The following is a 16,651-nucleotide window of genomic DNA, read 5'->3' on the forward strand; positions in this document are numbered from 1 at the left end:
CCCAACACATGCAGTTGACAATAAACCCTATTGAACTAAACCTTTGGACAACTAGGAGCAAACAATTGAATGTGTGTCACTTCGCAGAAACGCTCATTTAGGTCTCCAGGTGCTGGGCCTGTAACAGAACTGTGGAGTGAATGTGGTTGGAACCGTTGCCTAATACAAAATTAGGTGGTAAAAAGAGCGTCAACTAGCTTTACTTTAAAAAAAAAAATGGTCAGCGCAATAAGAAGTTAAATACCACTTTCTTAGACCACTGTAACATTAGCATCTGTGGTGATCTCACTATGTGGGACTTGACTAGTTTCATGACGGTGAAAAAGAAACAGCACAGTCAAGAAAATACGAAACGTTTTGTAATACAGCAACAGTACATTTTCGATTTTACCAAAAGCAAACTAATCAGTTTCACTTCAAATATAAAAAAATATAACTACAGAGCAATGCATGCATTTATACCTGTTGTGCATAAAACGTTGCCACCTCTTTCATGCCTCTCCTGTAGGCTTCAGCTGCTTTGCGGAAACATTCTTGTTGCTTGCTGCGGTGAAGGAAAGCTTCGGTCCTGAAGTCCGCATACTCTGGATCCGCAATGTCCTGAAAGGATTTCCCACAAAGGCTTTCCTCCTCTGCCTTTGTTCTCTATAGAGGAAGAAATCTGAAATGAAACACGTCTTCATCCACTGCAACACTTTTAGATGCTATAAAGCCATATTCCTTTTTAGTTTTTTTTAATGTACTTATTTCTCTCATTTACACAGCTACAGATATATCAAAATCTATCAACTCTTTTAGTTATGCTTCAGGTCATCGATGCACTTTTTGGCTACCAAGGTATGTAAATTCCGACATTAAAGGCAACGTATTTCAGAGCTAGGCCTCAGCTCACAGATACCTAGCTATTTCACACTAGTGAGCAACAAGGGGTTCGAGACTAGGCTACGCACAGCACAATTGTAATCAGTACCACTACTGAACCTCCTCTTGTGGTCCGCACTGGGCAATCACGTCTTTGGTTCACCGTTGTCCTACATAGGCCAACTCCAAAACAAATAAACTGAGTGCGCTAGAATCAGAAGTTGTGTTCAATGGCTTTTTAGGTCGAGCATTCGAGACCTATTTTATATACTTTAGTATGTACTTATATGTGTATGTGCTTTGTGGGCTTTTGAGACCAGCCCTGGGACTTGTCTTCTTCCGCTTAGGGACTTTTTTCTGTTCAACTGCCTCTATTTAACGGTCTTTTTTTTCCAACTTTATTTTTCAGGTTTACAAGGTAACAGTTAAAACCCCGCCCCAAATGGCATCAGTACAATACATGTATACAAATTGACAGACTCATTATGACACTTTGTTCGTTTTGGATATAAGCTTCACCCGGAAATACATAGACCCATAATGCATGGCAAAATAATATACAAATAAATAGGTAGCGTTGTGAGGAAATGACCAGACCCTGCACCGTACAGTGTACTAACCACACCTTAGGAAACTCCCCCGTCATCCTCCTCAGACCCCGATCCCTGCGTCGAAAATAACTCGCCACTCGTCCCTTCAGAATCACTTTGGGAAGATTGCCCTCTCATTGCCAACCCCGAAATACACATGGCTCTCCAGGCAAGTAGGTCCTCTTGCAATTTCTCATCTCTCCTGCTGCGTTGCATATGTGTCTCTTCGGCTAGGGACCATTCTCTCACATCTCTGAGCCATTGGGGTATCTCTGGGGCCCTCTGTCCCATCCAAGTAATGGCTACCCTGCGCCTAGCCAGCACCAACATCAATTGCAGTAATCTATAGGATTCCGTTTCCTCGGTTTAGGGAGTGAGTTTGATGCAGAGGCATGTAATGGCAGTGATGTGTTCCACAAAGCTCATCCAAAAGCACCTAACTAACGGGCAGTCCCAGGCTAAGTGTAAGAAGCCCGCTCTCTCTGCGCTACATCTGGGGCAACCATCCCATCTTTCTGCAGAGTAATGCGTGAACCAGAGCGGAGTGAGGTAGGTGTGGTGTCGGAAGTTAAAGTGTATTAATTTAAAGCGTGCATTACATCAGACCTTCCGTGATAGAGTCTCTATTCGCTTACGCTGACCTTGGTCCAGCGGCGTACCGAAATCCACTTCCTAGGCCGCCCATGCCGGTGGCACCAGCGGGGCAGAGTCACGCCGCATAGCTGTATATAGTAGGGAGATAAGTCTGCGTCCCCTGCCGCAAGACAGAAGAACATGTAAGGTGTAAGTCATTGGGGGCGCCTCCGGGCACTGAGGCCAGATTGACCGTCCGACATCGTGCAGGCCCTGATAGTGTAAATATTGTCCTCTGCTGAGACCAAAGGTCTCCTCCGCCTGTTCATAGGTGAGGAAGGTCTCATTGGGGTATAGATCTGCCAGGAGTTCACAGCCCCCCTCTCGTAAGGCACGGAAGGACATATGTTGTTCCATTGTTACCATGGGGGCCAGGATCCAGATCAGCAGGTCCCTATGGAAGGGCGCTGTCCGCAAGACTCTCTCAATAAATCGTTGCCAAACGCTCGCCGTGTGTCTTACAACATAGGGCAATTCGTTGTTGGCCCCCCTGCCCCGCATCAAAGCCACCTGCAACTCCTGTACCGTTGCTCTACCCGCCAATAGTCGTGTCTCCCATACATCCGCATCAGCAAACCATCTGGCCGCCGGTTGCAGCTTCGCCGCGTAATAATAAAAGTCAAAGCGCGGGGCCTCTAGGCCAGCCTCCTCATAGGAGCGCATCACTGTATGTAGAGTCTCTCTACTGCGCCGGCCCGCCCAAAGCAGGGACTCAAGCAGCATGTTCAGGGTACGAAAGACCCTGGGGGGGGAGGGGAGACAGCGTATTTTGGAGGACGTAAAGTCTCCTCGGCAGCATCACCATCTTAGCGACGGCCAGCCGACCCATGAGGGATAGTGGCAGGGTATTCCGAAAGGACACAGATTGCTGCAGGGACTTAATCACCCGATCAATATTGCGGGCTAATAATTGTGCTTCCATTAAGGCCACTTGGATACACAAATAACGAAAACCTTCCCTTTCCCAGCTTAGTCCAAGCTCCGGCAAATCCTCCAGGGGCACTGACTCAAGACCCGACAGAGGGAAGATCAGGGACTTGTTCCGGTTAAGCCTCAGTCCCGATGCCTTGCCGAACCGATCCAGATGGTATAACAATATCGGAAGCGCGCCTCTCAGGGTTTTCAAATAAAACAAGGCGTCGTCTGCGTACAAAGAGATGACATTAGATGTGTCTCTCACCAGAATGCCCCATTGGGATATCTCAGAGCGGACCCGAATGGCAAAGGGCTCTATAGCTAGAGAAAATAGTAGTGGCGAGAGGGGACACCCCTGTCGTGTACCCCGTCCTAGCTGCAACTCCTCCGAACGCGCGGCTCCAAGTCATACCCTAGCTCGGGGGGACTCATATAGGATACGGATGCAACGGCAAAAATTGGGGCCCAAGCCCATCGCCCGAAGGACCTCCTGCAAGTAGCCCCAGTCAACCGTATCACACGCTTTGGCGAGGTCGATGGATACCAGCACTGTCTGTTCCTCATTCCCCTGGACTTCGTGTTTAATGCGATTCAAGCGCCGGAGATTCATGGCGGTATTACGCCCAGGAATAAACCCGCATTGGTCCGGGTGGACCAGATGTGCCATATGCGGTGCCAGCCGGGTGGCCAATAGCTTGGTCAATATCTTCGCATCCCTATTGATCATAGTGATCGGACGATAGGAAGAGGGCTCGTGCTTGTCACCCCCTGGTTTAAGGATCATGCAGATTTCCCCCCTTGTCATGCTCTGTGGGAGAGATCGGCACTCAAATGCCTCGAGAAATACCTGTAAGAGGAGACGAGACAGTGTTCCTCCAAACGCTTGATAAAATTCCGGTGGGAACCCATCGCTCCCGGGTGACTTTGCGCGCGGCAGGCGAGCCAGAGCTGCACGCACCTCACCCAGCGTTAGGGCCACATCCAGTTCCTCCCGGTCTGCCTCAGAGAGGGACGGCAGGGTCAATCCCTGTAAATAAGGGAGATAAGAGGCCTCGGATATATCTGGGTCTGCGGTATATACTTGTTGTAAGTGGGACCGGAGAACCCAAGGAGGTCACTTTCCGAATGAACCATGTCCCCGTTGGAGTCTCGCAAGGCTACTACACGTTCTGGAGTCTGCTCTTCCGAAGAATTCAAGCCAAAAGCCGCCCGACTTGTCGCCCTCTCTATGAAGGCGCTGTCTAAACTGGCCTAGGGTATACTTGTCGAGCCGGTCAAGGATATCATGCACCCGGACTCAGGATATCTGCTCCTCCTCCCTCTGCAGGGCGTCAGGGGCCTCAGCGGCTAGGATGTTTAAAAGGTCATCCTCTGCTTTCTGGAGATCCTGGTGAAGCTGTTTCTGGACACCGTATGTGAGTCCCATGCAGGCTCCCCTGACCACCGCCTTTAGGGCCTCCCACTTGGTGGCCAGAGTGAGGCCTTCCTCTTCCCAATTAAGGTCCACGTAGTCTCCAAGAGCTGTCTCTACATGGGCCCTCCCTACCTGGTCCTGAAGGATATCGACTGGAAGTCTCCAAGTCCGAGGACGGGAAACTGGGGTTCCCCATTGTACCACGCATGCTACCGGGGAGTGATCAGATAGAAAGCGAGCCTGGTGGGTAACCTCAATGGACATATTAAGCTCTGCATTCGCTACCAAGATGCTATCAAGGCGACTATATGCGTTATGTGTGGGGGAAAAACAGGTATATACTTTCTGCGTCTGGTTTTTCTGGCGCCAGACATCCACTGCTCCTATATTTACCATAACCTCTCTAAGCTACGCAGTCATTCAGGATTTTGTACCTTCTCGGGGAGGGGACCTATCCAGGACCGGGTCAAGGACACAATTAAAATCCCCAAACCAAAGGACTGGGGCCCCCAAATCATGAATAAGAACGTCCTGGAGGGCCCGGAAGAAGACCGGGTCATCCACGTTGGGTGCATAGGTGTTCAGTATAACAACTTCCCTACCATCCAGTTTTGCCCTAAGAAGCAGGTATCTACCATGAAAGTCCGCCTCTACATATTGGATAGCGAACGGGACACCAGGCGCCACCCAAATCAATACCCCTCTAGCATACGTAGAAAAGGAGGAGTGGAATACCTGACCCCGCCACTTTTTCCCCAATTTCTATGCTCCCTCATCTGTGAGATGGGTCTCTTGGAGGCATGCAATTGAGACCCCATGTCTACGAAGAAAAGAAAGGACTCTATATCTTTTAGTGCATGTGCCCAGTCCCCTCACGTTCCAGCTCAAACTTATACCCCATGTCTGTCGATGTAGTCTGCCCTCCCATAGCTCCTTACTCCAATCCTGTGCCCGAAATGTAATACACACGATGCCTGAAATATTCCCCTTCAACAACCCCTCCCAAACCCCCCACCCCCCACCCACGAGCAATATACGTGCAACAACAAAACTTGCCAATATGCCCTTCCAATGCTGGTGCCAGGACGTGCACAGCCACCCCATTCGCCCACCTGGGCAAACCACCCAAAAATAGGAAAAAGAAGGAACAACTCCCCACCCCCCACCCCAGCTAGGCCAGCTATCACATCCTGAATACAAGGCTCGATCCCTCTTATATAAAGAAAAACACACAATTCTTACCCCCCCCCCTCCACCCGCACTCAGCGCTCCCCAGTGAGGAGTCATGTCCCCCTTTATACAGTAACATGCGTGTATTGTCCGTCCCGGGAGATGGCCCAGCAAGGCCGGCCAGCAACTCAGGCATCACACAACAATGCTTAACCACTCTATTCCTTCAAGTTGAGGCCCCCGGAACAGGCAACTGGGCTCCTGCTGTCTCAGGAATCGTAGCACTGGTAGGTAATACAGCGTCTGTTGTGGGCTGCAAAGTGTCCGGGACCAGTACCTCTCCCGGAGGGGGAGACTTTGATAGCTCCGGCAAGCCCCCAGACTCCATTGGCACGAGACGGATGGCCCTGTCCTCCCCCACTGTGACTCGCCGCCTCTCCTTGCTCTCAGCCGTGTCCGAGCGTCGTCGTCTGGTAGTGCGCCTCCTCAGTGGTCGTGTTCCCCACGTACCTCGGGACCCACTCCGCTCGCCGGGGGGGAGGGCATCCCCCCTAATCTCCAGCCACTCCCAGACTTCTCCCGGGGTTTCAAAGAAATGCGCTTTACCCTGCAACAGGACCTTAAGCTTAGCTGGGTAGAGCAGCATATACTGTAGGTGCAACTCCCGAAGCTTCTGCTTAGCTGCCAAGAAGGACTTCCGCTGCTCCTGTACCTGTTGGGTATAGTCCGGATAGATGGACACCTTAGCATTTTCAAAGGCGAAATCGGCAGATTCCCTCGCCGCTCTCAGGATACATGTCTCTATCCCGATAATTGAGGATCTTGGCGATGAGGGCTCGTGGAGGAGCTCCAGGTCTTGGCGGCGGGACCAACGCTCTATGGGCCAGTTTGTTCACGAAGACCTCCGATAGACCCGTTGGGCACAGCGCTGTGTGAATCCAGTGCTCCAGGAAGCGCTCTGCATTGCCCACCTCCGCCCGTTCCGGGATGCCAAGGACACTGATATTACTTTGGCGTGCCCTCCCTTCCGCATCTTCCGCTTTCCACTCCAGTGCTCCAGTCGTGGCCGTAAGTTGTGAGACTGTTTCTTTCAGGGACGTCACCTCTCCTTGCAACTGGACAATATTCCCCTTCGCATTATAGACCTTGTCCACCACCTTACGTAGGTCTGTGCGCAGTAAGTTCACATCTATGGACACCGTTTCAATTTGCCGCTCCAAGGCAGTGTGGGATCCCTGGATCGCCTTCAACAATTCCGCTCTGGAAGGCTCGTCAGGGGCCTCGCCTCCCTCGTCCTGCCCCGACTGACGCGTGATCTGCTGAGAAGGGAGCCGCTGAGTAGAGTATTGCGTTATGGTGTTGGGCTGCGACGCACGGGCCATCCTGTCCTTACGCATGTTAAGCCTCCAATAGGTCCCCCCGCGGGTGTCTAGATAGGAAGTCTCTATCGGTCACACACAATGACCAATGTGTATGCAGGCGATCTGCAACCCGGTCTCCCACAGCGTCCGCACTCACTTACTCCGGGTTCAGCCGCAACTCAATCCACCGGACTCTCTGTCCGCTGCTATGAGACAGTCACCAAGTCCCAATAACACTGCAGGGCTCCGGTTCATGCAGGAGGGCCCGATGTCTGCAGGCCCCCCAAAGCTGGACCACGCCTCCAAGGGACAGGCCCGTCGGTCACCAGCAGCACAAGACGTGTCTCCCACTCCAGGACCTGAGGTGCGGCCACCACTTCCGGTATCCTCTATCGTGTCCGGCGGGTCCTCCTACAGCCCCCTCCTTGCCGGGGCCCCAGATGTCAGTGGGCCCCTCTTCTGCACCAGCACTCTCCTCTGCTTGGGCCCGATGGCAGAGGGACTCCCAGCTTATGGGCCTCCACCATGGAGTGGTGTGGCTCACTGGTTAGAGGCGGCAGACCCGGAAGCAGAGGACGGCCCGTTACCAGGGTTCAATTCCCGACGCGGCAGGGTCGTGGACCAGGGTCAGCGGACTCGATAATTCTCGCCTCGGTGCCTACTCTAACCAGGGATCACACTCGGCAACTCTGGGCATTAGCTTGCCTTATCTCCACAACGGCCCCCCACATACGCCGGGGATGCCTGGTTTCACCTTGGAGATACCCAGCAGGGACCATCTCACAGGGAAAGCCAGGACGGGTTCCCCAGCAGTCTACAGCGCTGAGATACCCCATGGCGGGGTGATACATGCGCTTTACAAGACACCATTACACGATTACTTTACCGTCCTCGGAAATAAGCCACAGACCTCGGCCTCACTTGTCTCTGGGTCTTCTCCCCCTCTGCACGGGCCGTCACTTGCCCCCGCCTCCAGGTCCCATCACCGCCGCCGAGGTCCGATGTTTCCAGGAGGGCCCGATGGCAGCGGACCCCTCCTCAATCAGGTCGCCACCCAAGCGGGTCAGACTGGAGGGCTCAAGCCGCGCGAGCCGCCTCCCCCACTCCAGAGCCGGACGGCGTGAGCAGCAGCACAGGCACCCCCTCGGCAGATGGCAAGACCGCTGGTGATCTCCCGCACTCCGGGGCCCCCCTCCCGAGGCAGTTGTCCCCTCGTCCCAGGTCTCGATGGTCACACGCACTGGGTCATGGGCCTCCATTTGTCCAGGGATATAGGCCGCAGACCTGGGCCTCTCTTAACGTCAGACCTGCCTCCACTCCTCCCGGGCCGGCACTCCAGAGCGACTCTAGGCCACGCTCCAGCCACAGAGGCCCGATGCACCTGGAGAAAGCCCCCACCCGGATCACCACTCACGGGGGTATATCGGCAGGGCCCAAAGCGCAGCCGCTACTTCCTCCACACTAGCGCCGGGCGGCGCAACAGACACCACAGGGCCTTCGTGAAACGAGGCAGGCCCCCCAGTGATCCTTTGCAAGTCGGGGGCCCGGATGTCAGCGGGTCCCGTTCCCGTAGCGGAGCTTTCTTTGACCCAGGGCGCCAGATGTCCGCAGGCCTACCTATCACCGGGCGCTGCGGTTGCCTGGAAGCAGGCCTCAGACCCCGGCCTCGCGTGGATCCAGGTCAGCTACCTCACAGCTCGGGCCGTCACCTCGGCTCCTCTCCCAGCGGTCAGTCTTAAATCCCCTCAGGATGTGTCCCCAGGCACTTGGGATTCGTGCACCTTGCGTTTGTTCGAGCAAGGAGCCTGTAGAGGACATTTAGACAGGATTTCTGAGCCAGCCTGCCGGGAGCCGAAGGGGCTCACGTCCTGTCGGCCATGCTGCTTGGCCACGCCCCTCCTATTTAACGGACTTAATAGAAAACAACCAGCAGAGGTCAGTACAATACCAGAATTGCTTTCTGCTTAGGGCCTTTCCTTTTTAATTTTTTTTTGGCAACTGCCTCTATTTAACTTTCTTGAAAGAAATCGACCAGCAGAGGTCAGTAAAATACCTGAATCACTATCATTCTCTAGATTCCAGTCCATTGACATTGTCTTACATGAGCACCCGCAGACAATAATATTTTTTTAAAATCTTTTGTTTTCAGTGATATGACCACCGAAGGCCTTGATTTTATATTAAAAACAGAGCTTTGGAGCCAGCAACCGTGATGGCCGCCTGAGCCCTCGGCTCCGTCGATCCGTCTGCTTCCCTCCCGGGCCGCCTCTTCTCCTGCGTGCTATCCTGTGACTGCTATGCGGCATCGGGACCGGGAGGCGAAGCTGGTTCCAGTGATGTGCTTCTCGATGATTTCCCTGCATTGGGAGTGACGGGACGCCCTGATCGCCGGACGGTGCTTGACGGAGGGGATCGGTCCTTTGTTCTCGACTGTGCCCGGCCGGACAACAACAACAGCGGCCATTGGGGGCAGGGCGAGGCGGCTGGCGAGACGAGGCAGGAATCCGGGACCTTCGGCTGTAGTGCAACATTTTCTTTCGGGACTTGCACGCTTTCACGGCTTTATTGTCGTAACTGCTACAATTGTATCCCTCTCCTTTGATGGTCCCGTGGCTTTTCTCGTCTTCAAGCGGAGTCGGAGGGGGCCATTTTGGGCGGAGTGGCTAGCGCTTGTACTTGCTGAGCCGATCTGTTCTGTGGGCGCCTGCTACGACCGACTCTGAGCTGCCACTGCACGTGACGCTACAATGGAGGGGGCTGCCCTGGTTCCCGTGCCCTGGCTGTGCATGTCGGGGAGCAGAGTTGATAACCGGCTGTTAGGAGGTGATGCCGGTGCGCGGAATCGAGGGCTGCCACACGCTGGCGAGCCCTGTGTGCTGGGGACTGCAGACCCATCCTCTCCCGAGGCGCCCTTGAATATCGGCGATGTAATGAGGGCTTTGGCCGGTTTGCGGGATGCCTTGGTTTGCACTGCCCGGGACCTGGAGGGCCGATTGGATGACCTTTTGCCTCCGCTTTCCTCGACTGGCCGAGCTGGCATTTGCGTGCGAGGCGCTTCGCCACACCCTGGGCTCAAATGTTGCTATCTGCCTCTTCAGAGCTTTGTGCTTGCCTGTACTGTACCTTAATGGATCGCACTGCCCTGAGTCGGATGTATGTTGGTGGACGGTGCTTTGACTCGCCGAGGTCGTTCTGGCGGCTTCTCCTGTTCCGTGTGGCTCCTTCGCTTCTGTACCTCACTGGCACGTTGGATCGTAAGGGACAAGGTTGATTCTGTTTTTCCCCTTCCTAATTGCTGTTGCTTGCATTACCAAGACTGTTATGGATAGACGGGGCGGCTGGACGTTGGCTGGGAATCGATTAGGGGTCGGGGGTGAGGTGGCCGATAATCATCTTGAGACTGTTTCGGGTGCATATGGTTGGCCCTCCTCCGGTAATACGTGTTTCCTTTTTCTTTTCTTTTCTTTCTTCTTTATTTCGGGTACTCTTTTGGGGCGACAGACACACTGCTTGGGGGGGGTAGGCCGTAGCCTCTGCATGCGTGTAGGGTGGGGGGTAGGGGGGGGATATTATTTTGTCCGTTTTGGTTTCTATGGGCCTTATTTTTCTTCTTTCTGCATTCTTTTTCTTTCCCCTTTTTCCTTGGGTCAATGGCGCTAGTTATAAGGGGGTGGGTAGCAATTGGCGCACAACGAACTCTGCGATTGTCAATCCTTCTGTACTGTTTTGGTGCCGCCATTTTGAGGTTGTCTCCATGCTCGCTGTATCTCTGTGCTACGCGTTGCTCACTTTAGGTCTGGTTGGTATGTTTGGTCCTTGATCCTTTCTAGTCAATACAGTTATTATTCTTCATAAAAAACTTTTAAAATAAACCTTCACATCTCCTGCTCCCCGGTAGTATGTACCTCTCCAGTGTAACTCAAGTCGATTGTAACTCGTTTGTACAACTACTGTGGTGCCGTATTGATTGCTGCTGTGCTCCAAACGTTGTCGAGGCCGGCCGGATGGTTGTAGGCCCGTATTTGTTTTATGACTTTGTGCAATAAAGGTTTTCAAAAAATTTAAAAAAAAAAAAAATAAACAGAGCTTTGGATATACCATTTCCAAGTGAAAGGCAATATGTTGCCATTCCCGTCGTGTCACGCAATATGGTGCTTATTTTCCCTCCAAGTTAAAGAACAGTGGATGTTTCAGCACCCAGGCTAATGTGCTGCATAGCTAAATACATATAAGGAAGGGGTGTAACAAAGGCCCCCGCAGACACTGCAGTGCGGGGGGTTGGGGGGGCCCGAGCAAAGTATGCCTGCCTGAGAGCTCCTGAGTGAGCCGGAAGGGGGCTCCTTCATGTATTTTGTTGGGGGACCCACTCGAGTTTCGTAACCCCACTGATACAAGGTCCCAAATGGCGAGACCGATTGCATTGTAAATGCTTGTTAAATTACTGTTCACTAAATAAGCACAAATGGGATACTTCTGACTTCTTGGGACTTACTGATTATATTATACTGAAAACACCTAGCATGGATATTAATGAGACCATCACCTATAGTTCCAATACACTCTCACCCGCATGAAACAAAATTATAGGAAAAGCTGTCAGTGTCCAATTTTCCAAATTTCTTGAAAATTAGAAGATTCCTGATCAATGGCAGCTGGGCTTACTTCCAGACCTCCGAACTGAATATGCATTATTGGCCATTGAACAAATATGCATAATCCAGGATGAAGGTGATACAGCAGCCCAGAGCATGTTGGATATCTTGGTTGCCTTTGTTATGGCTGAATATCATGCTCTCATCTCATCTGCTCTCATCACAAGATAAAATCTGTTCTCTTGGGCGAGCAGAAGATATATAGTATATGATCTTTATCTGTGATCTTCCTTTACAAGCCATTACAAACCTGATTGTTTGGACCAATGGGAGCGCGGTTGAGATAAGATGGCAAAGAAAATGTTCAAACCGCCGTGTCAATAGGCGGATTAGTCATCACGTGTTTTGTGATGCTCGTCTCCGATTGGACCATAGAGCTGACGCGAGACGCCTCTCTTCCCAAGAACTTTGGCCTTTCAGTTTAATGCTGGCGCTCTTTTCCGAATGCGTATGCAAGATGAAATTGCTTATGATTAGACTCGCAAGACTGACACTTGCTCCTTAGTAGTTCAAAGCGCCACGTAATATCGAAGACGCTGCTCTCTCTCTTTTTTAGACAAACCCCGTTCTCAACTAACATACCATCGACTAGTTTAGTGTCAACTTTACTAGAAAGACAGATTTCGATTTTAAATGGTTAATCGATATTGTGCTGCTAAGAAACCTCTCATATGGCTTTATGACACCTGCCATTTGTTCTTAATCTTCATAAAAGACCAAAAGGCATTAACATACGAGTATGTTTGTTTTTTGCTTCCTATATTAGTGCGGTGCTTCCCTCGACCCCTGAGCCGTTGCCAGGCGGGGTGGAGCCTTCTACTCCTACTATCATGGTAAGAGGGAGTTATTGAACGATATACTTCTATGTCTCAAATTGTAATATCGATGAGATCAATGGGTGAATTTCACACTTGCTCATTAGCTCAATGTGCAATATAACATGATGCTTGATTCCTATGTAAGTGGTCATTATCCATGTACTAGTCTGTGTCCTTTTTTCTCTCCTTCACAGTGACGAATATACTTTCTACAAACCAAAGAATACACCTCACATATCAGGTGATCTTTTTTCATGTTGGAAGAAATATAAGTATTAAGTCACGTTTAATTTAATTCTTACACTTCACTTCACTTTTTGCAGTAGCATCCACACATCTTTCGGTCCTGATGAAAGCAATGGACTCATTAGTCCCCATAAGTTTGCTGAAACATGTCGACCAATTCAATATCACGGTAGATATTTGTTAAAACTACCTATGCTGCTTTTTAATGTTGGCAGAGCGAGCATATGACCTAATAAAGTTTTCTTATTTTTGCTCACTCACCCAATTTTATACATCTTCACTCACCCTATCCACACACCCTTTTTCACAGCACTGCAAATCAGTCACCCACCAAACGAATTGATGGGTAGTTTGTGCCACTATTTGGCCGCCACTTGGCTCTCAGGAGGTTACACCATCTGACCCCTTGCTTGAGCCAGTGACGTACCAATGATTGTGAACAACAGGAATGCCAAATGATGAAGGGCGGTTCCGTGTGGTGACTGATGGATAACCTGTAAGTGATCACTGGTATCCAACAATTCTTTTTTCTGTTTTGGTTAGGTGATCTGACACGGTTCTGTTAGTTTAATGACCCACACATAGTTTTACCAGACCCTCTGACACTCTTTTGTTTTTCTACATGTGAAAATAGGCATCCTGAAGATCTAGGGTCGCCATGAAATCTTCCTGATTTAACAATTGAAGCACTTCCTGAAGAGACAACATTTAGAAATCTGTTGAGGGAACGACGGTCTGAAATGGGACGCCACTCTCCCGATTTCTCTTTTATGAGGAAAAACCTCGATTAGAACCCTGTTCCCCTCTGTAAATTTGTTACAACTTTGATCGGTCCGTTCTTTAACATTATTTTTATTTGGGCAAAAGTTATTTAAGATGAGCAGGAGTAGGACATCTGGGAGGGTAATTTGGAGGAATCTTTAGGAATTCCAAAGACTGATCTTTGAAAACTTTGTCCAAAACCCATCTATCCGCTGTTATTGCAGACCATTCGGAGAAGAAATAGGAAATTCTTCCACCAACACAATTGGTGAGAACAGTGGTCGGCATTGGGCGGTTGTCACTGCTTCTTGGAGTTATATCTGCCTCTGTAGGCAGTCTTTCCTCTGAAATGATTGTAGGAGGCGGCAGGAGGTTGTTTGAACGACTGTTGCTGCTGTGACAATGGTTATCTTGATTAACCCGGGTATGGTATGGTTGGTACTGTTTGTAGTGACTGTAACCTCCCTGAAAGGAGGACAAGCCACATCCTCTTGCTCTATGAAAGGGCTGCTTCTTAAATTGTAAAGTTTCCAGAGCCTTTGCCGTATCTGTGTTCTTCTTGATGGTCTGAAGGGCTTTATCAACGTGTTGTCCAAATAAAGATTCACCATCATAAGGCATGTCAATTATCTTCGTCTGCACTTCCTGTCTGAACGTAGTAGCCTTTAACCAGCCCTGACACCTCAGGATCGCAGCTCCAGCCAGTTGACAGAATCCTGTGGAAGAAACATCCACTGCGCGATTGATGATTTCAGCCGAGATCCTTTCCCCCTCCTGCAGGATCTTGAGAGCCTCAGATTTGGATTCCTCTGGTAACACCCCTGTATATAGTGAAATGTCCAAACACATTTGACAGTCTTATCTGCCCAAAATAGCAAGAGAATTGGCAGCTCTAATGGTAGTTGCTGTCATAGTTGAGAATTGTTTACTGATGGAGTTGAGTCGTCTTCCATCTCTATCAGGTGGGGATGACAATGGAGATGCAGGATTATTGGCACTACGTTGGGCCAATTGCGAAACCACAGAGTCCGGCTTAGGTTGCTCGATAAGGCAGGTAGGCGAGTTATCCAGAGCATTATATTTCTTCTCCAATTTAGGTAAGACTGCCAGAATAGATGCTGGTGTCTTCATGACCTTTAAGCCCTCTTGCCATATAAAGTTTACTATGGAAATAGAACAAACCTGTCTCTTTTTTTGTTCTTTGAAATTATACAGAAACAGTCATCCTGCTTAGTCACCATGGGGAGCTGAAAACTCTTTGCAGCTCTCTACATGAGGGTATGGAAGCCGCCAATATCTTCAGGCGGTGAATGTATTGGAGGCGGAGTGGAAGGCAATGGTGTCTGGATCTGATAGTCATCCCATTCGTAGGGAAGGGATACTTCATCCAACTCTCCTTCTCCCTCCTCATGAGTGGTATGACCCTCCTGGTCCTGATCTTGCGTTGCCGCAGGCACTGGGTAAACTGGAAGGGAGGGTCTAATGAGCAATAAAGGCTGTATAATGGGCGTTTGAGGAACTGAAGATGCCAGCTCTGAAGGAGGGAATCTGCTGTAGTAATCCTCTACCATATGCTGTAAATTTGAAACCAGAGAAACAGGCATTTGGATTGTTTGTTCAGTTTGCCTTTCCTGGTTGGTGACTTCAGGATAATATACGTAGTTGTCCTCCTCATCATCCTGGAATTTAATGAGAAGGTCAGAGGGACTGTGAGCCACCCCGAACATTCCCTCGTCTTCTGATTCTTCCTCATCTGCTCCATAATCAAAATATTTTTCTTGAAGACAGGGAGTCACTTTACTTGGAGATGTGTGAAAAGGCAGTATAATCTCCGGTGAAGTTCATTTTTCCTTGAATGCAGCTATATTAGTTGATGGGACTAGCATTGACGATGATGTCAAGCAAACCACCGACGAGGATGTCATAGATGACGTTTTCATCGACAGTTCATTCATCCGACGTCAATCTTGATGTTGATGTGGTTCATCGACGAGGATCTGTATCCGAAAGCTTTGGTTCCGTCGACGAGGCTACCTTTGACAAGGCTACCATTGACGAAGACAGCGTTGACGAGAGAGACTTGCCTTTGACAGCCGTCGACAGTCACATCAGCGACAAGATTTCCGTCAACGAAGGTCTTTACTTTTTTGTCGACGAGGAAGACAAAGTTGTATTCGTAGAGGGTCTCACCTTCACAGATACTAACGTCAACGGAGATGCTGACGACATGATCATCGTAGTCTGAGGAGACAAAAAAGTCGACGTTGTGGAGACAGAGATTTTCGTCGATGAAGGAACCGTCGATGGAGCATCTTTTTGTGAGGTAAAGTTCTCTCAGGAAGAGACCTTGACACCAGTTTCATTTTGAAGTAGTTTGAGAAGACATAACGGGCACAGACTGGCCTTTAAGAGAGGCTGATTCTTTTTTAGAAGATGAAGGCTCATCTTCATGCTTTGGGGGTGTGGTGATTCTTTTTAACACTGTAGCAGCCTTGGGATAAACCAGATCTGCCTCATCAGATATTTTCTTTGAAGCTGTAGTTTTGAATGAGGAATCACTCTGCTCATCAGATAAAGGATTGTCTTTGGTTTTAAGCTTCTGTAGCCACAGAAGAAGACGTCCTTCTCTACATCTCAAATTGTTTTGAGAAAAGGTATTACACATTTTGCAGTCTCTCACCTGGTGTTCAGGGTGAAGGCAATAAAACACATCTTCTGGGGATCATCTGAGTGAAGTCTTAATTTCCCACAAGAATCACAATGCCTGAAGAGAGATCTTTTCGAAGAAGAAGACATGTTGATTAAAGATCTGAAAGATTTCAGAAGGCAAAGAGAAAGTACTGCGCAGAGCTCAGGGAGACTCCCTTCACACGATGTGCAGTAGAAAATCTGAGAGCCTCAAGACTCTGTGGAGAGGGTTCTAGAGGGTACTGTTGTCTGATTGGCTGGAGTTTGGACCATACCTAATGAATAGGATGAGATATTAAAGGGAATGCTTTTTCTCTATTAACTTAAATGTTAGAGTAATTACTTACTGCTTTTTATGCACCGTGGGACTCCCACTTTGACGACGGGGAATGATTCAAGCATCGAAGAAAGATACCCCAATACGGGAGAATATGCAAGATTGATCAGAACAGAATTGTTAAAATTATGACTGGGTGGTACATGACACACATGTCGTCAACATGTAAGTCCTCACAATGTACTGCTCGATGCTAGAGGGGTT

General features: G+C 49.8%; 1 protein-coding gene across 5 annotated transcripts in view; it reads right to left on the reverse strand.

The window, feature by feature from the left end:
• Positions 1-16,651, reverse strand: part of N4BP2 (NEDD4 binding protein 2) — a 1,381,310-nt gene that overhangs the window by 229,118 nt on the left and 1,135,541 nt on the right. For all 5 annotated transcript variants that reach the window (XM_086963958.1, XM_086963954.1, XM_086963956.1 and 2 more), the window contains one exon: positions 463-645. In XM_086963958.1, the coding sequence (XP_086820084.1) occupies positions 463-645 (183 nt within the window). The remainder of the gene's footprint in view (positions 1-462; positions 646-16,651) is intronic.

The sequence above is a fragment of the Lissotriton vulgaris genome, chromosome 3_2, assembly GCF_964263255.1.
Source record: "Lissotriton vulgaris chromosome 3_2, aLisVul1.2, whole genome shotgun sequence".
Lineage (NCBI taxonomy): Eukaryota > Metazoa > Chordata > Amphibia > Caudata > Salamandridae > Lissotriton > Lissotriton vulgaris.